This window comes from Rhynchophorus ferrugineus, unplaced genomic scaffold (assembly GCF_030347505.1).
Source record: "Rhynchophorus ferrugineus isolate W39M unplaced genomic scaffold, kcgeb_rfMv2 rfM11, whole genome shotgun sequence".
NCBI classification, from domain to species: Eukaryota; Metazoa; Arthropoda; class Insecta; order Coleoptera; family Curculionidae; genus Rhynchophorus; species Rhynchophorus ferrugineus.
Genome location: NW_027472590.1, coordinates 12,802,046 through 12,825,067, shown reverse-complemented (window position 1 = coordinate 12,825,067; position 23,022 = coordinate 12,802,046). Strand labels below are relative to the sequence as shown.

Here is a 23,022-nt window from a genome sequence, read left to right as displayed (position 1 = left end):
AAGGAGTGAATATGTTAGCTACAGTTTTGAAGAATATAAGAATATAATATAGTAAGAATATAATATAGAGATTTATAGTAGGTTACTCGAATACGTTAATGAAAATATACAGAAAACTAACCATATAGTTTACATTGATGATGCATGATTGATGTTACAAGTTAGTTAGTGTTTTGCATTTTGTGGAACCTTCAAGATTATACATTTGTTTATTACAATATGTTTTATGTTAATTTTTTTAACATGATAAATATAATTTTTTAAAAGCCACTAGTCATTTCATATTTGTGTTAAAGCTCATTTTATATACAATCTGTACATATAGAACTGTGACTATCGTTTCAATCATCATGAATATATATATATATATATATATATATATATATATATATATATATATATATAGGCATAGTAGGCATAGAAGTTTAAAAGTAATTTTAATTATAGTAGTTTTGTTAAAATTTCTATTGTATGAACTAGTTGATATTATATTATTAGATTATATTTACAAGATAAAGTACTTATAAAAACATTTAGTATACCTATGTTGTGGAATTTTAATATTAAAAAACAGTTTATATAAAATAATAATTAATTTAAAACCATTACTGCGAGTGTTTAGGAACGAAAATATTTCAAATTTGTACTATTATTTTAGTCAATACTCAACAGAATTAATAATAACATAAATAATTTAATAAAGTCTGGTTTCGACTAGTAAATTGTACTAATAGATTAGTAGTAGTACTAGTAGACTAGTACTAAACAACACTATACTAAACTATACATAGGAAACTATACATTTACTCATTTCTTGCCCATATGATGGACTTGTGTATAGCATGTTACTTACATTGAGAAGAAAGTTATTTTGATTTTCAATGATATATGTTTAATAAACCCCGGCTATGATGTGCAATGCTCACAAGGAAAAAAGTCAAAGGCAAACTAGCTAGATACTCTGCGACCAAGAGCCAGCAAGAACCACTTTCGGCGTTTATGTATGCTTCAGATTTTCAATAAATTATGGTTAACAGGTGACATACTAGCTTCTACTCTATATTATAATGAACGTGCAATGAGATAAAGACGCACGAGATTCCCCCACTAGTATGCCACGAATATGCTACGCTATTGAAGTCAATATACTAACTTCTCATCCTCCAACTATTATAAACTAACAATGCACACAAGGAACAAATTCACAAAATTCATACATCTGCCTCTATTCTCACGAAAAGAAAACCAGTCGAAGTCTACATTTGACCTACATAGTAATTACTATTTTCAGTCCCTAGTTTTTTGACTGTTTTTGGTTAATAGTTCCCAACGCTGATAATATTCTACATGTTAGTTTGTCTAATTTAGTAGTACGATACTTTTTACCAGCTAGAATATGTTTGGACTATATTGCTTACCGTAGGCTTCAAAGTGAATACGTCATAATATTGATGATTCACAGATGACCAATAAAATGATAGAAAAAGGAAAAACAATACAATGTTGTCAGTTTTAAAGTTCCCTGATCACCATGTATTGGGTCTATTGGACGGGTTATCCGATCGAGCCTTCATAAATGTACAACTTTAAAGAAATCTATTCGGAAAAGTGTTTTTGACCTTGAAGTTGAAAATTATTTACTTTCTTTTGAAGAATCTATCCCTAATTTAATGTGTTATATTATTATGTATATAACGTCATTTTTATCACTTTTTAACTATTTTGTTGCACTGTTCGTTATGGCCGGTTTGGTTGGCGCAGTGGTTAAAGCGACAAGATGGCACTGCTGAGGCATGGATGTACTTTATGCTTGTGATTGTAATTTTAAATGTCTTTATAGGCAACAGTGAAAAACCCGACAAGGAATAACCATCCCAGTCATCCCATTAACCAGACTGGGTAAGATCGGATGTCTTCAGGGATCGTGTCTAAGTTAGGCTTAATGCCGAGCACCGTGGTTCTGAGCCCACGTTGAGGCCACGCGCAAATATAAAAATAAAATGTATATATATAAATATATATATATATATATATATATATATATAAAATTTAACAAACCTTTTATATTGGTACTTATTTTAAAGGTTGTTAAAAATATCTATATATTTTACAAAAAAAAACAGTTTAGTATAACGTGAACCTGGGAACCTGGGTCTTCTTGTCGCAGTTTTTCATCTAAAGTGAATATTTAAAAATGGAAGAAGAATTAATCGAATGTATGTTGAGTCGACAAGTTTTGTACGACGCAAGTCATGACATGGGGATTAAATTCTTCAATTAAAATTCTTCACTAAATTCATTAATTTAAATAAATTCTCCGCGAGTCATTATCCTTTTTAGATACAACTTCTTCAGTTCCATTCTACCAACCAAATGGGAGATCAGCATTAATATTTCAGATTTGAATTCGTCTTCCGAATAAGATTCAGAACCATATTCCAGTTCAGTCGTTATTAGTGCAATATCAATTGCCATTGTATCAAGCCTACTACTGTGTACAGCTGTTTCGGCCTCTGGCAGTAATATCTCGCGTACACTTCCTGTGACCTCAATGCCTCACCTCACCAAGCTGCCTCCCATTTTGCACCTGGTCTAAACAGTAGGCTCAGTCCAGATAATCTCTCGCTGGTAAAAAGGAGACTTTAAAATATATTTTTAAAAAAATAGTTCTTTTTGTGATCTGGGGCGTCAGTTTTACCTCTTTATCACATATAAGCTATATCTTCTTATATTGAGTACTAGTTTTACTTTAGCTTTTACTAAATCTTTTAAATAAATAGGAGCTGAAAAGCTAAAAATGTTAACCAGTGAGAGAGTTTAATCCGCAATTGTCGTAATATGGCGGCTGTCCAGGAAATCGATTTGTTATATGAAAAAATACAATGCGTATTAATTTTTGCATTCAATCAATTCCATCGTTGTTTGTATATTAAAAACAAACAATGTTTTATCGGTTTTTATGACAGGGTTGGCAGCATATACAATTCTGTAAATATTAAACGATTGGTATTATTTGTTTCGTTTCTTCAAACAAATACAAATTTGTGTACTTTTACGCTACACAATATTTGCCGAATAATATAATTTATGAATTTTTTTATAAGCACTGTTATCAGTATTTTTTAATGAGGAAACAACAAAATTTTATTTTAGGTTTATACATAATCATAGAAACATTTTTTATATCACAAGTGATATAGGTGTGTTATATTTAGTCTCCTTCTGTACAAATTGCGTCAATCCCTTTGGTCCCTGTTAAGTTTTCTTATTTCGTTAGCAGTTTTTGCTCTTCTTTAGTATCCTCCTGATTTATTTGTTACATCTATTTCTTTGAATTTTCTCATTTTAAATTCTGCTCGTCTATAGCATCCATCAAATTATTCAAATTATTTGAATATCTCTCTCGTGTCCTATGTATGTCCCCTCGTTATTAGCTTCTGATATCCTATATGTTTTTGCCTTTGTTTTTTCCCTCCTTTATTTATAATTTTTACCTGTATTTTTATCTATTTTTAGACCTGTCCTAATTATTTCTATATTTTTATTTATTAGTGGCCACCCTGTAGTCAACATGTATTAAGTATATATATATATATATATATATATATATATATATATATATATATATATATATATATATATATTTTATTAACTACATTTCATATAAATCTGTATTACTTTATTTTATTATTATTTCTGTATTATCAAGCTTTAAATTGATTTTTTTATTAAATAAATAATTATTATTAAATATTATTATTATTATTATTATTAATATATTAAATAAATATTTATTTAATAATAATATAATAATTACATTATATTTTAAAGGAAGTATATATAAATTTTAATGTTTATTACGATTATTAGTTTACCTACCGATGGTTTAGTATTACTATAACACTAGATATGTTGCTATAAGAGAAACAATTGTTTTTACTGAAAAAATAAGGTAAATTAATTAGAAACAAAACACCTTAGAAAAATCGCGGATAAAAAGACAGTACGTTTAAGATAAAATAATGAAGACTGAATGAGAGTGAATAAAAGTTATTACAAAAAAGTTATTACTGTTAAAATAACTTCCAATGACATACTCACCAAAATTAATTTAATTTTAAAAAAAACAAGCTTATTATGCTATTATAACGCGTGCATTACAGGGACGATGGTATTTATCACTTCTCCTTCATGTTAACCAATTCTCGTAACAGCTTTTAAGATTGATGTCGACAAGATAAGACTTTTTTTGATCGTGACCGATTTTTCTTAATAAATTTTAAAACTTTTTAGAGAAATTATGGGGCGTTGTATTGTTTGCAACAAATACGAGAAGCAAAAGTTCTTGGGTGGAAGTAAAAGTTCGTTCTTTTTAATATTTTAAAGGAAAAAAATCGTTAAACAACCTCTGGGTTGTCGATACTGCTTAAAAATAAAAGTTCTTTTTGTTAATTAATTTTGTTGGCGTTTTTTTTTATCAATATCGGTCCGATTTTAACAGTTTTTTCATTGGTATTTAATAATTTGTAGTCTTCATTATAAAACAAAGGTGCTGGCTATGTAGTTGGACTAAAAAGCTGGTTAACTTAATATTTTTAATATATTAACTGGGCGTGTCGATTTATCTGGAGGAGAAGTGGAAGAAAAGAGAGAAAATTCTGATATTTTCAAAAACAAGATCTTAATATTTGATGATAACCTTGGAACACACAAATATTCGAGTAGTTTGAAGAATCATTGGTAATTATGCAACAAGCAATTAGCAGAGTTGGTGGCAATGTTACACAAATAAGGGAACTGGATGCTTTATGAATCGAAACATTGAAAAGGTACTATTATTCACTTAAAAGTTTTGATTTTTAAACAAATCAAAACTTATATTTTGACTGCAGGTGGTAAATAACGTCGTATTTTTATGTTTTCTGTAGCTAAGGTCGCTTAGTTCAGTTAGTTAGTTTCAATTATTTAAGGGAATTTAATCTCATTCTTTTTAGCCGACTTCGAAAACGGAGGAGGTTCTATGTTAGGTTGTATATCTGTATATTCAATTTTCAATTTTTTTTATTCGAAAAGTGCACTTCCGAGGTGGTCCCGTTGGAACCAAATCAACCGTTCAATGCAGAAGCTACTCGTTTGCATTTTAAGCAGAAACTATAGCATATACGACGTCGTAGTAACGGTTAAAGTGTTTGACTCACTAACGGAGGTCGCGGGTTCGATTGCCGGTGAGGATAATAATATTTAATTGTTTAGTTAGACCATTTGTTGATCACCTCTTCATTCGACAAAATTTTTTTCCCAGCAAGCATTCTTTTGAGATCTGAGAACAGGAAATAGTCGCTGGGAGCCAGATCTGGAGAATACGTATCGTTTTCCTTGGTGAAGCAGCACTTTCTTTTTCTTCAAATGCGGCCGTTTTTCGGCGATTTCGTCCTTCAAACGGTCCAATAACGCCATGTAATAGTCCCTCTGGATGGTCCTTCCTTTTTTAAGGGAGCAAATGAAAATTATTCCATTCGCATCCCAAAATACAGACGTCATAAACTTGCCAGCCGACTGTTGCGTTTTCCAAAGCCTTGAAGCGGGTTCATCGTGTGCAGTCCACTCGGATGATTGTCGATTGGAATTCGGAGTAAAATGATGAAGCCATGTTTCATCCATTGTCACATATCGATGCAAAAACTCAGATTTATTACGCTTGATCGTCTTCAAACACTGCTCCGAATCAACAACTCGTCGTTGTTTTTGGTCAATAGTGAGCTCGCGCGACACCCACTTTACATGGACCTTTCTCATACCCAAATATTTGTGAATGATATGATGTACACATTTAGTTGATATCTATAGAGTGTCTGCTATTTCATTCAATTTCAATTTACGGTCATTCAAAATCATTTTGTAATTTTTTAAAATGTTTTCGTACATAACAACCTCTTTTGGGCGCCCACTGCGTTCACCGTCTTCGGTGCTCATTTCACCACGTCTAAACTTAGCATACCAATCCTTGATGGTTGATTTTTTTAGGGCAGTGTCCGGAAACTCGCTTTTCTGCTAATCGGAAAACTGTTCAACTAAAGCTTTCATTCGTATTTTGAGTATAATCGCCTAAACATTTATTGAGTAAATCGTCCCTCAGTAAATCTCCATTTTCTTCATTTTCGCTCTCTTCTTCTTTCTTTTTTTTTCCTTTTTCTTCTCTTCTTTCTTTTCTTCTTCTGTCACTTTTTCTTCTTCCTCACTTTCACTATAGTTATTTGATTGCTAATTTGTATACGGCTTGAACCTCTATGCTCGTTTTTCGGATACGAGGACATTATTGTATAAATAAAACACACGCTATGAAAGCTAATGTTAAACTGATTTTAAAATGCAAATATCCTTGCTAGGTCATTAATAATTCTATACATTTATATCTAAAATATCTATTAGTAATAGAAACGAAGAGAAGAATCCTTCTAAAGCTCCTACACCTATTTCCTTCCCTTATTGACGTCGATCTGCAGTGACGGTTTCGTTTGGTTTTAGCAGCTCGTTACTCAATATACCTTACAGAATTCTTCAAATGCACAGTAAAATCTTATGATCCTTTATAATTAGGTAGCAAGCTAAATATTAATTTAATATAATTATTAGTGTTTTTTTGGCATCTTAGCGTTGTAACAGCCGATATTAAGGTTGACATAATTTTTTCCCATCAATAAATTCAAACCGCCTTCAAAAAACATGTTCGAATTCTCACGAACTTTAATTACTTCCCAACTTCGCAACTAAGATCAACAATAATTCATTGTTAGTTGTTATACTAATTTGAATAATAATATTGTTAAAAAAGTATATATCGGGACTTGGGTTTCGTATATTCGAAGTTTTCTTAAGGACTGTGAACTATTTCGTATTGCGAAACAAATTCGAAACTTTATAAAATATTGAATAAGTGAAATCAAGCAAATAGTTTCCGAAAGTTCTGTCGAAGTTATTGGTACCTTATTCTCATAAATGAGGCAACTTTGGTGTTAATAAAGGCCTTGCTATTAAATTAAATTAATAAAAATTAAATTAAATTAGCATAATTTTTTCTAATAATAAATGTTTGAATATGTTGTAAAAAAATAAATGGGATGCTGTGGCTTCTTGATTTTAATCATATATTTTTAACAAAAAGCTCCATAGTCGTAAGCTCCATAGAGATATAATTTCATAATTGTTGTTCCTAATATTAGCAGGAAGGTCATTTCATTTCACTTCAATGGTTAGTTTAAAACACTATATATAGGTACCTGTAAATAAGATATTATTAGGAAAGCATTTTTTTGGTTGAGGATGTCATACGCATCACGTGAATAATCCCTTTTGTCACATTTTACTATTACTACTACTAAAATGTTAATACAAGATTGATAAAATATACGATTTTGTTTACTTTTACAGGACAAAAATATATTGATTCAATTTATAATAATTATTATTATTATAATTATAATTACAGTGGTTAAATAAAACTGTTAAATTGTATTATACATGTCAGCATGGAGAAGACATACCAAAAAATGATATTTTAACAGCCATAAAAAATTAAAATGTAGGATAAATATTGAAGAGCTTTACACTGAATCTTTTCATGTAGTATAATAATATTTGCCTTCAATGTAATTTTGCAATTCCCCATTTGAGCACATTTTTCGGTTTAAACTGTGGGTAATATTTTCATAACTCCTTCTGTTGTGTTTTTCTAAATAACAATATACATATATATGAACGTAACGGTATATAAATAATTGCATACGTACCAGGTGAAAACAACAATGTTATTCATTAATAACATTATGTAACATTTTATTGACGAATTAAATAACAATTAGAATAACACAAAGCAAGGTTTAAATATAAAGAATGAAACAGGAAAATAAGAAGCTACTAAATTTTAATATTCCATACTATTTAATAATTTATTGTTTATACATTGAAAGAGCTAGTGAAATGGAACAGTATATTTTTAGCTACACTAGAAAAGACATAAACATAAATATTCATACAAAATCAGAAGTTATAATTTTTTTTAAAGTTGCATGATTTTCTGATAGTGGAAATGATGAAAACTGCATGGTTAATCATAGTAGTTATTAGTTACTTCACTTAAAGAGAAATAATATTCTCCAATGTAAAGAAGATATGTAATTATAAACTGTGAGTTATTTAAAATATTAAATAACTATTAATTATTTTATAAATTAAATAACTGCTAAAGACATTGACACATAATAAAGAATTTGTTTTATAAAAGTGCAAATGTTGGAGCATCTGAAAAATTATAGAGATATTTTAAACAAATATACATACAATATAATTTCATTAGCTTTTTTATCATCTACTACTTCCACTTCATATTATTTATTACAACTATCCGTTTGTACGATGGAAATCTACCAGCTAGTATTCACGAAGTATAATATTTTAATGTAATAAGTACCTTACACATTTTTAAATTCATAAAGGTGTCTTTATATAATACACTCTTAATATTCTTCAATTTTTGTAAATTCTGATTTTTCAGGATAATGTAAACATAGATTAACTTAAAACGTATGTACTTATGTGGCTAAGTAGTTCTATGTGGTTCAGATTAGTGTTCGAAAGATGGTTGTTATGAATATTTCATTATTACAGCCCTTTTTGATTATTAATCTTCACTGGAGATTGCTGTACAGGCCAGTAATTTGAAGAATATCTGGTAATTATTCAACGAACTGAAAAGGCTATATAGTCACACGCCTCTGATCGAAAATTAAAAAAAAACTTTATATATTAACTGTAGATGAAAATTAACGTGTTTTTTTTATAAAAAAATTAAGGTGATATGAAAGTGATTTGTCCCGTTGTTAAATATAAATCGACCGGGTGTATTCTAAACGCCCCTATATCATTATGTGGATTTCTCAATATTCAAATCAGGATCACCTTTTTCATGGGAGACGGAAAAGAAGGAAAATTGATATGCGATAAGTAGAACAACCTACATTATCTTAAATTCAATAACACATTTAGTTATACAGTAAAGTTAATGAATATGACGATGATGACTTGTTAATTTTTAATACTAATACACAATATTAAATTAACTATCTAACTATCGTTAAACACATATACCACGCGAATGAAAATATTCTAAGCAAATAGTTAATTAATTATCTATAATGATATAAACAGTAAACAAGGACACCCCTTAAAAATCCAATTACCTGGCTATTACAAAACATGACCATCCATGAAATGTTCCTATTATATTTAGAAAAAAATTGTTTATTTTGGACGTTCAATCATTTTTGGTGTATGAAAAACAAACAATTTTTGTCGCTTTTCCTTATGACAAGGTAAATACTACAAAAAAAATTAATTTCTAACGATGGATTTATAGTATGGCAGTTATTTTCCCAAGAATAATGTTTGTTTGTCAACTTGATAAGCGATATAATGTTACAGTCACTAGAGAAGTCTATACTATTAGAATTTTTAAAACATAAATAGTAATTAGTATATCGGTGTAGTTAGAGATTATCCAGAAATGTATCCTTCATATTATTCGTAGGTCCACATATAAGGTTTCAGATCTATTTTTTTTATTATTCTCTTCCCATTCTATAATATGCCCAATGGGAAATCTAATGGGAATTATGCTACACAATGACATGCAGAAGATTACTTAAATAAGTGATCTCCTGCACCATTTTTTTAATAAACGCTTGGAGCTTCACAAATTTGCCCGTGGACAATAAGTATTATTGTATGATTTCTGTTATATAATATAACTATCCTGACATGTACAAAGTCGCTTCAGTAAGTGATGTGCTGTACAACTTATAATCTAAATCTTATTCTAGATACTATTCTAGCTTATTTTAAAGTATTCTTTTTTTGTTCTGGCCTAAAAACCAGGCGGTGGAATGCATGACGCATACCTGGTCGTGGAGAGTTGCCCTGGATTGACAAGTTGGACCGGGTTATATGGGAGTGCCTCTGGGCTTATCAATACACTAAACCGAAACCGCCTCACAGTTGACCCCTGTGGATTACTACCGCTACTGCATTAAATTTGGGGATATGGCACCCGCTGATCTGGCAGCCGTTATTGGGCACGAGGGCCCGGCGATTCTATTGATTCGCGAACCTGAATTAACACACAACTGGATTCTGTTGAATGGGTTCAAAAGTTATAACTGTAGCGACAGATGAGGTCGTTTCAGCCTGGAAAAGGGAGGAGCTTGGCGGTGACGCGATGCTAAGCTCCCAGCATGTCGACCAGCTCGCGAACAAGCGTGTTTTCAGAAGAACTTGAGCTGAGTTGTTGTTTGTGGAATGATTGAGATATGAAGTGCTTGATTTCTGCAGTGTCAATTTCCCTATAAATTTGATTATTTCTGACAAACCATGGAGCGTTTAATATTCTTCTGAGGAGCTTATTTTGGAAATCTTGAATCCGTTTGACCTGGTTGGGTGTAACAAACTTGAAGTAGACATTAGATCCGTAGAGGAGTATGGAACGAATTAACATATTGTAAAATAAGCATTTGATGGAGATCGGAAGTCTGCTAGAAGGGCAGATCAGAGGAGATAGCAGGTTTGCTATCCCCGAACCTTTTTGGATTGCTTTCTAGATTTGAGAATGCCAACCGAACCGCCGGTCGAAGTGAAGACCTAGGTACGTGACGTTATCCAGCAATGGAATGAATTATTGCGGTGTCGATCTTAAGTTGCGAGCCACGCAGTGCGTAACGCTTCTTATGGAAAATGATGGCCTGGGTTTTCAGGGGGTTGATTTGCAAACTCCAGAATTTGAACAACTTGACCGCATGATCGAGCTGCTTCTGTAAATGTTCATGAATTGTAACTTCGAACCTGGCGGCCGTGAAGAAATCAGTGTCTTCAGCGTAAAACGCGACATCAATGTGCTCTTTTCTCGGAAGATCTGAAATAAAGAGGTTAAATAAGGCTGGGGCCAGCGGAGAACCTTGAGGTACGCCAGCATCGATTTGTTTACGACTGGAAAGTGATTCCCTGATCTTGACCTGGAAAGATCTGTCCGAGAGATAGGACTTGATGAGAGCGGTTAGGTCTTCTGGGAGGCCTAACCGCAGGCACTTTGCGATCAATCCGTCGTGCCAGACCTTGTCAAAGGCTTTGGTTAAGTCCAGAAGAACTGCTCCAACCTTTTTACGTTGGTCAAGAGCGTGATGGATGTGTGCATGATCTAGAATGATGTTGTTTTCCTTTGTGAAAGAGTTGAGAGCGTAGAGTATTGCCTTCTCGGCAAGTTTCGAAATGGCGCTGAGAAGGCTGATAGGCCTGTAATCAGATGGAGATGATTTTGCTCCTTTCTTGGGTATAATTTTAAAGTCTATTCTCGCTTATTCTAAAGACTATTCTAATTGATTCCAGAGATTATTAAATTTCACTCTATGTGTCTATCAGTCAGTTCCCATTGTAGTTTGCGTTTAAGCCTATGAACTAGACTATCATCGCGTATTGTACCAACTTAAAAACAAATATTTCACTTAATTTCATTACTGTGTTATTCCAGAAAATATTCTTTGTATATTAATCAAGATACGGTTTGTTAACAGTCATTGTAAATGTAATGTAAATTCTCATTATTTGAATAGAATGGATGATTATTTTCGAAAACTACTTTATGACATTTCGAAATATCGAGGTTACTGTTGATAATACTTGAGGTTAGGTTTTGTTTTTTTATTATGTTTATAATTCCTTAATAACTTTGTTATTTTTTCAGTTACCAAATAATATTGAAAACTATATTTCCTTGTCGTGCTATACTGATAGTATTTTTACTTAATGTTCTTCAATATCCTACAACATTTTATAGTTAATGTGTCTGGAGTACTATCTCACTTCAATTCTAGAAAAGTTTTTGTAATCTTTTTGTATACACCATCACCGAATCGATTGTGGACAAATTTAGCTCATTTGCTTTGATATATTCTTGTTCAATTTTTTCGTTTATCTCTTCCTAATCTTCTTCTTCAAACCAGACCAAACCAAACCAAGCTAATTTTTTAGTTGTGAAATATAAGATAAAAAATCACAATAAAATCGAAGCAAGCTAAAAAGGTTCGAACGTTGGAATGCGGGAAATTATGGCTAGGAAACGGTAAGTGACGTCAATGTTTCTGATTAAGATCTTGCAGAATCTTAGTAATCTCACTTTTACTTTTAAAATAAATGCATTTTTAATAATATCTCTACAGTATATTATTATTTCAAATTAACATTTTTGTAATTTATTATCGGAGTCTTCTAGCCTATTACATATAAAGATAGCTATAATTATAATTTATGATATTCTGAAGGTAATACTTTGTGAAAGTTCTGCTATACTGCGGTGATTTGTAGTATATGAATTACCATACCATCTGAAACAAAATATATCAGAAACTCACGCCTTCTTCTGTAATATCTTATTTTAGACCAGCATTATTGTGATTATAAATTATTTATTATGTTACTAAACCTAATAAGTACTCCGTTTTCTTTGTTTAAAGACTCTTCAAATAGTGTATATTATTACGTAGAAAAAAAACGTCACGCTCAGGAACCGTTATCGGATCTATATTAGAAAGGAAGTTTGTTATCTGAGCGTTTCGTATTCGTTTTCAGTTGAGTCGAGTAGAGGCGAGCCTCGTTAGCAAAAAATGTTTACCCAATTTGCTTTGGTTCCACAAATTACCAGATTCTTTATTTGCTCAATTTTAATTTCGGTTTCCGTAAAAATATTGATTTTTATCTTGAAATGTTATTTGGATGGCGGATATTCATGCTATTTTCTGTATATAAGTACTTAAACTGAATATCTAGAATAATACTGATTTGTAGAATCAAATAAAAATATTATGGAAGAAAATAAAATTAATGTTTCGGTATTTACTTTGAAATGAAATTTTGACTAACCCATGTTAGAGGAACGTGCAAGATTTTTAATGTGTTTATTACAAATATAAATATATATCATATTATTTACCTATAACATATTAAAAAATTCCTGGTCACATACTTAATTCTTATATCATCAACTAGAAAGCTTCAATATTCAATGAACAAACAATAATAATTATATCTAGTGTTTTAATAAATTCTAAATAAAGTTGTCCCACTACACCATCTTTAAAACTATTATTTAAATATTTTATATCTAGAATCTCGCACTTCCAGATCATTTATCTTTAATTTGTCTTCTATCGCATACCTTAATCTATTACTTCCTACTTTATCCCATATGGGAACTTCCAACTTTTCTTCTCTTTTGTAACTATTTTAGAATGTTTAGTATTCTTCGGAACATTCATTTTGATTTTTGATACACAAATTAATATATTTATTACCTGCAATATTCGGTAGGTTCTTTGTAAGAAATTCATTTACTAATGGAACCTGAAATGACTCAGAACTTGTTACCACTAAAATTTAGAGAAAGATCTATAGATAACCTGCAGAATTACTTCTAGTAAAATTATATAACATGTCCCCAGAACCATATTAATTACTCCGTCCTTGAGCAAGAAGAATTTTTCTTAGCTATTCTTTGTTCACCAGATATAAGCATAATTCAAAAGCTGACTTTGAAAATCTTAATATCATGTATGCACGAAGGACCTGACTTTTGATGTTCTCTAATCTTATTAATCTATTTTGGCATGAAATTTACGCATATGTCAAGGTTTTTTTTAACAACTGTATATACCTTCCAATAAACCAGACACTTTAATTTGTTCTCTCTACAAAAATATAAAATATACGATGGCCACTATTTATGGAAAAGGGGAATAGGAAAAAAAACAAATAATTAAGCTTCCAATATATTTTTATTGTTTTCCAAAGTACTCGCCTCGATGATCAATACACTTTTGTATACGCTTAAATCAATTTTCAAAGCATTTAATCCATTCCGAATGAGGTATCTTCAAAACATGATTTTGAACGTTTCAATAGCTTATTCTGGCGATGAAAATCGTTGACCACGCAGTTTATTCTTCACGGATGGGAACCAAAAGAAGTCATTGGGTGATAAGTCAGAGTTGTACCGTGGATGACCCATCAATTCGATATACTGAGTGCTCAAATAGTTGTTTGAGAGCTCGCACTGTCATGATGAAGAACAATCCGGCGTCTCTGGTTTGTTTTCCTTATTTCACCGAAGACTTCTGGCGAACAAATGGTTATGTACCAATAAATTTATTGTTATACGATCCTCTAGAGGCATTCTTGCAATATGGCCAGTTTTCCCGAAGAAACAGGCCATCATTTTCATTGAAGTGTCTCGTGCGCGAACAAATTTGTTGGGTTTGGTTCATCTTGGAACACCCATACAGACTGCTGCTTAGTATCCGGCTCATATGAATATACTTATGATTCGTTACCTGTCGCGATTTTACAAACGTCTTTCAAAGCACCGCGTTTAAATTTCTTGAGCATTTTTTTGTACCGACACGAGTCTTTTTTGAACGATTGCCAAATTGTATTAGATCCAACGCGAACATAACTTTCGCACAGCTAAATGTTCATGTAAAATTGTATATACGATGGTGAAACTAATGCTTAGGGATGCCTTAATCTCACAATAGGTGGCAGCTGATTTTGGCCGACCTTCACTAAACTCGACGAACAGCGAACTACGACCACGATCGAATTCACTAAACCAGCTATACACGATGGTTTTTGATAGAGCTTCATCGCCAAAAGTTAAATTTAGTTAATTGATGCACTCATGTTGTGATAATCCATGTCGTAAATCGTAAAAAATCATCGCATGAAAATGTTCACGATTTTGTTCCATTTTTTGCCGAGACGAGACTTTCAATTAAATATAAATTAAACAAATAGCGTCAAAAAAATATAAATAGTGACCCGCGTAATATAACGTGATAATACCGATTCGGTTTTTAGACAAACTTGCCGTAACTCTTTAATAGTTGCCGTTTAATAATAACCGTATAAAGTAACAAAAGATCTTAAATAACTATGCTTGAAATTAATTTATTCGTTCAATATTGTTTTAATACATCCATATCCCGTCTTACCTTAGTCTCAAATGTAACATTTGCGAATTTGTATTCCTATTCAGAATTGTATGCTGGCATTTTGCGGTAGATTGCTGCCAGATTTGCTTTTAAAAATTACGTCTCCGTAGTTGGTTTACGTACAACACAAAAGAGGAATAATCTATCGAATAAGAGTTGGGGCTGGCAACGCATCCACCAGAGCCTAAAATATTTGTTTATATATTTTTCCATCGATCTGACGACTATTCCGAATGCATTTATTTGTGGTTCATATAACCCAAAAATTTTAGGCCTAAAGTGAATTCCTCGACGTATGCCTTAATCCTGTCAAATGTCACGCCTCCAGGGCACCGTTTTCCTCAAAATCGGAGGTAAAATTTTTGCTAAGCCTATAATTTTGAATACAATCTGATGTGAGAAGAAAAAGGAAAAAATATCAACAACAAGAAAAGGACAAACGGACAGAAAATTGTTGAGACATAAGATATGTTAAACCTTTAGCTACATTTTATTAAACAACTGAAGATGGAAGTCCCTGGTAATTCACCTCAAGTTTAATTTAAAATTTTACTTGGTTGAGGCGTATATACTAACGTTCGGAACGATCGACCGAAAACAGTCGAAACAGTCGATAGTCGCAAAACAGTGGATAGTCAAACAACTAGTAAAATAATTGAGAGAGAGGAAAAGATGGAGATAATTTCTTGGAGCAGTTAATTTTATATGTACTACTATTTTTAAATAATATACTATAATAAATATAGACAATACAAAAGGACTTAAACAAAACCTAAAAACTAAAGATGTACAATAACCACAAATATTAATAAAAATTATACAAACACCTAATTATAGAAAAAAAACCAATTCATGACATAATTAAAAATGATCGCACAATAACTACTAGAGCTTTTTATATTAGGTAAATGCTTTGTTTATTATTGAACAAAAATATTTTTAACAAAAATAAGAGAGTAACCGAAATATTACCTATTATTGCCATAAAAATAGTCAAAAGTCTTTAACTTTTTATCATTCACAATTATAAATCTTTTTACCTTATTACATTAACAATCTTGAAAAATAAGGTTCCAAATGCTGCTATATTAATATACAATATATTGTTATTTACAAATAATCTACTAAAAAAATCATAAACCTTATATTACATATAAATATATGTAAGCATAAATTGTCGCTGGGCTAGAGCGACAGAGCCAGAACGTTAAAAATCAGTCGAATGAAACTAGTAGGAATAAAAATAGTAACTTAATGTACCTGATTGAAACTGTTGAGAGTAAATAGTAATAAAATAAGTCGGACCGAAAATAGCGACTGAAATCAGTCGACTGAAACAGTCACTGGTAAAAAGTTATAAAATCAGTCGGACAAAAAATAGCTATTGAAATAGTCGATAGTGAAAGGTAGTCAATTACTAAACAGCCGATAGTCAATTTCAGTCGATATTTCCTAACACTAGTATACACCAACTATAGTGGATGGTTCTTACACATTTAAACAATTGTACCGCTTATATTTCTGAATAATATTCTACATGCTGGAATTTATCGACTATAAGAAAAGAAAGTTGAAAAACCTATCCCCTTGATTTTATATCAGGTTGCGGTATTAAGTGTAACGTAATTGTCGACAAAAAGAATTTTAGTCTCGAACGTATCACAGATTGCGTTCAGCTTTAAGCAGAAATAACAGAAGTAAAAAAGCGGTCCCAAAATAAAATCGAAAGGGATTAACCCTAGACAATCTGCGGTACGACAGGAATAATCAAATATATAGAGAAACTGGAATCCCCAAAGTTTCTCGGTTGTTCAGAAAAGTTTAGCCCCTGATATCGGGTCTCTTGCCGCATTGACTGTGAACCGCAAAAGGTTTAATATTCCGAATTGTAAATAAACCGGATGTTATATGTTTGATTTCAATATAGGGTCAGTAAAATTTGTGATACACGCATTGAAATCTAATTTTTTTATTATTAGTTTGTTCTATAAATAATGTTACAAAATTTTCCCATGCTTTGGAGTGGGTTCATCGTGTGTAGTCCATTCGGATGACTATATGAATGATATGATGTACACGTTCAGTTGATATCTTTAGAGTGTCCGCTATTTCATTCAATTTCAATTTAGTGTCATTCAAAATTATTTTGTGGATTTTTTAAATGTTTTCGTCGGTTACAACCTCTTTTGGGCGTCCACTGCGTTCACCGTTTTCGGTGCTCATTTTACCGCGTCTAAACTTAGCATAACAATCGATACCTTGATGGTTGATTTTCCTGGAGCAGTGTCCGGAAACTCGGTATATAGTCAAATTGTTGCTTCAACTGTATTTTCTTCCTTTGAAAAACAATATTTTAACAACACGCGAAATTTCCTTTTACCCATTTTGTTCACAATAACAAAAGTTGCTTCACTCAAAATGCTATAATTCACAAATTAATGATCCGATTGCTGTCAAATATATATACGCATCTTTTGATGGTTAGGGTTAACTAAAAAACATAGGGAATTATATGAATAGAAAATTTCATTCAGTCACATTCACCTTCACTGAGCCACTATTTAAGTCAATAACTGTGCTGTTGATTTCCAATCTTACACTACTTCTCAATTCCACCATTTCAAGTCAACCGAACGGTGATACTGTAGAAAACCCTTCTTTCCACAAATCCAAGCAGTTAATTCTTGTATATCTTTATCAGCCTGCATGTGTATTGTATTTTTTTACAACATCATATTCGATTTGGCTAAAGATGCAATATACAGAGGATGTTACAATCTGTGGACATATTGTACGGTCGTCTGATCGAGCTTGTATCTTTTTTAGGTCTTTTTATATAAAATAAAAATTATACAATAATATATAAAATGTAAATTACATAAAATCAATTAGAAACTTCATTTATATTTACCAATTAAGTTTCAATTTGAAACACTTCATTCCTTAACCACACCCGTTGTCGGTCCACTTGTTAGAAGCTTTTCCACCAGTGTGCTATGGTTTGGTGTATTGTCCATAACAGTAATCATAGTTTCTCCTAGTTCTTTAACAGTTGATTTAAAAACCAGAGAAGAATATATGATTCATTTCTCCATAGTACTCTACAAAAAAAGAAGCTAAAGCAGGTTTACCACAAGGAAGTGTACTGGGACCAATGCTACTCTACAGTTGTGATATACCACAAATGGAAAATATCACAATGGCTACATTTGCTGATGATACTGCGATTATATCTGTCGGAGACAATAGTGAAGAAACCTTACGAAAATTACAATAGGCAAGTGACAATATAAATAATTGGACACAAGCTTGGAAAATAAAAATTAATTAAAGTAAATCTGTACATGTGCAATTCACCTATAAACAGACCGCACAAGCACCAATAACATTAAATAATACTAGCATTCCATATATAAAATAATAAATATCTCGGAATGAATCTCAATGCAAAATTTCGCTGGAAGGAACATATAAAGAAAAAAAGAAAAGAACTGGAATTGAGATATAGAAAAATGTACTGGCTAAGTGGAAGAAAATCACAATTGTCAGTACATAATAAATTGTTATTATATCAGTAAATATTGAAACCTATACGGAGTTCAATTATGGGGATGTTCCGCAAACAGTAACATAAATAAAATACAAAACTTTCAGAACAAAGTCCTGAGAGGTATTGTGGGTGCACTCAAATACTATAGGACTGAGTACCTACATTGAGACCTTAAGATACCCACAGTGAGTCAAGAAATCAAGAGAATTGCAAGGGGACATGAGGAAAGACTCCATCCTCACGGGAATATTGAAATATTGCAGCCTTTGGATACCACCAGAATAGGACACAGACTCAAAAGTATCAATCCATCTGAACTTATGGAGTGTTGTGTAGAGAGCTGCATATAATAAAAAATACAGCAGTGACATGTATAAACATTATTTCATCAGAGTCTGAGATAGGGACAATCCTCCTAATTATATACCTAGTTTTAAGTTATCATAAAGACAAATTGTAGGTTAGACGGACACGATTAGTAACAATGTATTAATTAAATAAAAAAATTCTCCATAGTAGTCGCTCATGGACTTAAGAATAAGGAAGAATACAGTAACTTTTCCCGAGGAATAAAACATTTCATGTTAGTATCACGAAGCATAATCTATCTGCAATGAATTGTAAAACAAATATTATGATTAACAAATCATAATCAAATGTTATTATAGGTTTTACTGTTTTCCATCAACTATTGTTGTATATAATCAACATAATGTATATAAATTAAATATAATTATAAATAGGAAACAATATAAATAAATAGGAAACAACTTAAGTTTCCATAAGTCTATGTCTGTTAATATTCTATTTACTTGCTCAACACTTATTGATTGAAAATTTATTGTGGCAAGTTATTATTCTTTCAATAATAAATTTGCGAAAATTTTGGAACCGATAATTAAGTCGGATAAATTATATGATATATATTGTAAGTATCTTTATCAGTGGTCTTAACCCCATTTGTTCAAGTAAATGAACACCTTCAAAATAATTCAGTTTATAATTGATGGCACTTTTCACACAACTTTTTAAAGGGTAACACAATTTGGCCATAAGTAAATTCAACGGTTTTGCACTAAAACTTTTCTTGTAGTAATTATAATTAAATCGCAAAAATACTGAACGTGTTTTATATCAGGCACACAGAAATGGCGTCATAAACAAACCGAAACAAACCATAGAGACAAACCATCGCATTTTACAAATGAGCCAATCAAATACCTACGTTTATGAAACATATTTTCTATGTTTCTTCTATTTAAGTTAAAGCTCTATATAATAGTGAATGGCAACAATGCCGATCCTTTGTGGCAATGAAAGTATTGATGACAAGGGTATTTTGTATGGAACAATTTATTTATTATGTACCTTGTAGTTATTTATTATATTTTCACATTAGTTAATATATCAAAATTAGCCCAATTGATTGTTTAGTTTCAAAGAACTCCTATATATATATATTATATACATATATATATATATATATATATATATATATATATATATATATATATATATAAAGGTCGTTGAATATGAATGAGGTGGTCTTGAGGTATGTAGTATATACAGTTCTGCCAATAAAACAATGAATAAACGATAACTGACACTGCTAAAAAAAATAGAGGAACGCAGTTTATAAAAATATAAAATTCTTTGTAAACTTGGAGAGTATTTTTCTTTCCATTTTAGCCTAGTTAAAAAGAGACAGAATGGTGGAACCTATAACTGAATAGACAATGTTTATAAAACTCTTCATAACGTTTATAATTCCAATTAGTGGTTATAAACCGGCAAACATTGTAAACCAAAATCTCAACTTGTTGCAGCTACATTACGACGTGCAGACGTTATGCATTTTGAATTCAATTTTAACTTAATATTTTTGACAACTATTTTCCAAGAAAGTTATAGTTTTAGGAATAGAGTGAAGCCTAGTACAATGCCATGAACTATATTCTGTGATTCTACTCGACCGCTTCTTTCGGAATAAAGTATGATCATATCCTCAAAGTTGACCGTTGCAATTGGCATCTTATTAATTTCGCAACTATTTTATAAATAATAAATAACCAAAATATTAAAAAATTGTCTTGTTTCAGCGACGTCATCAGTTGACGTCTACGTGCACCTTCAAGGAACCTCCACAACGACCTGGAGCACAAGGAACAGAGCTACAGTCCGCCAGCCACAATGGAAGACAGTCAGGAACTGGTCCGACGACTCGAACTCGCTGGTCAGCTCCAATGGTTCCCGCAAACTCATCACGGGTCTACGAAGAACCAACGCCGAGCGCAGCCTGTGTAACAAAAAGCGAGTAATCAAAATGCTCTGTGTCGTCGTCCTCGAGTTCTTCATATGCTGGACGCCCCTATACATCATCAACACCGTGGTCCTGTTCGATAAGGATTTCGTTTACAACAACATCGGCTACACGGGTATCAGTTTTCTTCAGCTGTTAGCGTACACGTCGAGCTGCTGCAATCCGATCACCTACTGTTTCATGAACTGTGGATTTCGGAAAAGCTTCTTAAAACTGTTCAAGTGTTTCAGGCCGCCGCCCGACAACAGGAGCTTCCAGATGGAGGGCAGCGACTGTCAGATGGATTTAAAATTCGTTAATAATAGATGTGCAGATTTCACCTAAATATTCCTTTCAGTGTAACTCGAATAATTATAGGGTTGTCGGTGTTTAAAATAAATTGATGTTTCTATCGCGTCCTCTGTTATTTCTCGTACCTTTTCACGTCCCGAAAACCGAAATCAAATCCATCAGATATGAATTATTCAGTTTTTTATCTTAAAATATATTGTATGTAAAAGTCTTCGCGGCCGCATTCTATAAATAATTCATGAAATATTTTATTGTGTGGCTGGAGTACCATCCGAGAGAAAAACAGTGCTTTTCACTGCTGGCTATGCTGGCTTCGGACGTAATTGCGTGAAATATTTAAATAATATGCGATAAAATATGACAGACTTGTGTTTTTTACTGACCATGTTATACAGAGAATGTTTCACTATGATAATCGTTCCGATAAAGCTAACTGACAATTCATACGTTGTGCCAATTTATCGTGGGATTCTAGACACCATCTACAAATTCCGGAAACATATTCATTTTCTGTATCAGTGTACCTCCTCAAATTTATAGAGATTTGATTTATAGTGTTATGTAGCTTTGGAACATAATCAGCTGAAAATAGTAATTACTATATAACTCTTCGACTATTTATCTGTTCTTAATAACCTTTCCCGCAATAATTTTGAGAGAGGAAGGAACGGCGTTGATTGTTTTATCCTCTGTACTATATCGATCAATGAATTTTATATTGTCAAGTGTCAGTGTAAAAAGGAATGGAATTATGATCCCGAAGATATGAAATCGTATTTTAGTATTCATAATGTAACAATGACATTTATATTATATTATGTTATTGGTTTATTTCTATTTAATTCCAACATGTGCTTACATATTGCTTTTCGAACTCTCTTTGGGAAAGAAAAGGAAAGCGATAACTGCTGTATTTATTAGCCTCAAAATAACAGTTTTATTTTGAATAATGAACTTGATTATAAATAGGACTGGAGTAATGACCATTAAATAACTCTTTCGCATATTTTCTATTACCTGGCGTTGGGAACTCTCGACTGAAAACTGTCGAAACAGTCGATAGTCAAAAAACTAGCGACTGAAAATAGTAATTAATATTTTCAGTCAAATGCATGGTTTGGCTGTTTTTTCAATTCGTGATGTCAGACGAAGATGTACGAACCTCTCCTGTATAAAATGTAAGAAATGAAAGGACACATTCACATCATTCACAATTTTAATATTTTTACCCTATTACATTAAAAATCTTGAAAAATATCGTACCAAAATGCTGCTATAGTAATTCGACACTCCAGTCCAGATAAACCCATAGTTGGTAAAAGGAGACTTTAAAATATGCAAAAAAATTTGAACTACTACCAAACCGATATCTGATACCTGAACTGAATCTTTGAATTCTTTTGTGATCGGCACCTTTATATTAAGTTAAATTTCTATCTACTAAAGGACCATAAATAATAAAACTTATGTAAAATTCTGCTTTTAGTGGAATTTTAAAGATTGGTTAAAAAATCTTATAGACCTATATCACTGCTGCCAGTACTATTTAAAATAATAAAACCGATCATAGGGAGAAGAAACCTAATACCAACACACCAGCTTGAGTTTATTAACAAGCACTCAACAATTGACCAGGTCTACAGAATAACAGATGTTATTGAAAAAGCCTACGAAGGTAAAAAAGTATGTTCAGCTATATTTTTAGATGTAGCACAAGTTTTCGATAAGGTTTGGCATGTAGGCCTTATTCATAAACTACAGAAAATACTACCAAA

The 23,022-nt window shown here is 31.7% G+C and overlaps 1 protein-coding gene across 2 annotated transcripts in view; it reads left to right on the top strand.

Moving 5' to 3' along the window:
• LOC143204746 (cholecystokinin receptor) overlaps positions 1 to 21,354 on the top strand; it is a 271,733-nt gene extending 250,379 nt beyond the window's left edge. For both annotated transcript variants that reach the window (XM_076417523.1, XM_076417524.1), the window contains one exon: positions 20,736 to 21,354. In XM_076417523.1, the coding sequence (XP_076273638.1) occupies positions 20,736 to 21,280 (545 nt within the window). In that variant the 3' untranslated portion in view covers positions 21,281 to 21,354. The remainder of the gene's footprint in view (positions 1 to 20,735) is intronic.
• Positions 21,355 to 23,022: the final 1,668 nt, after the last annotated feature.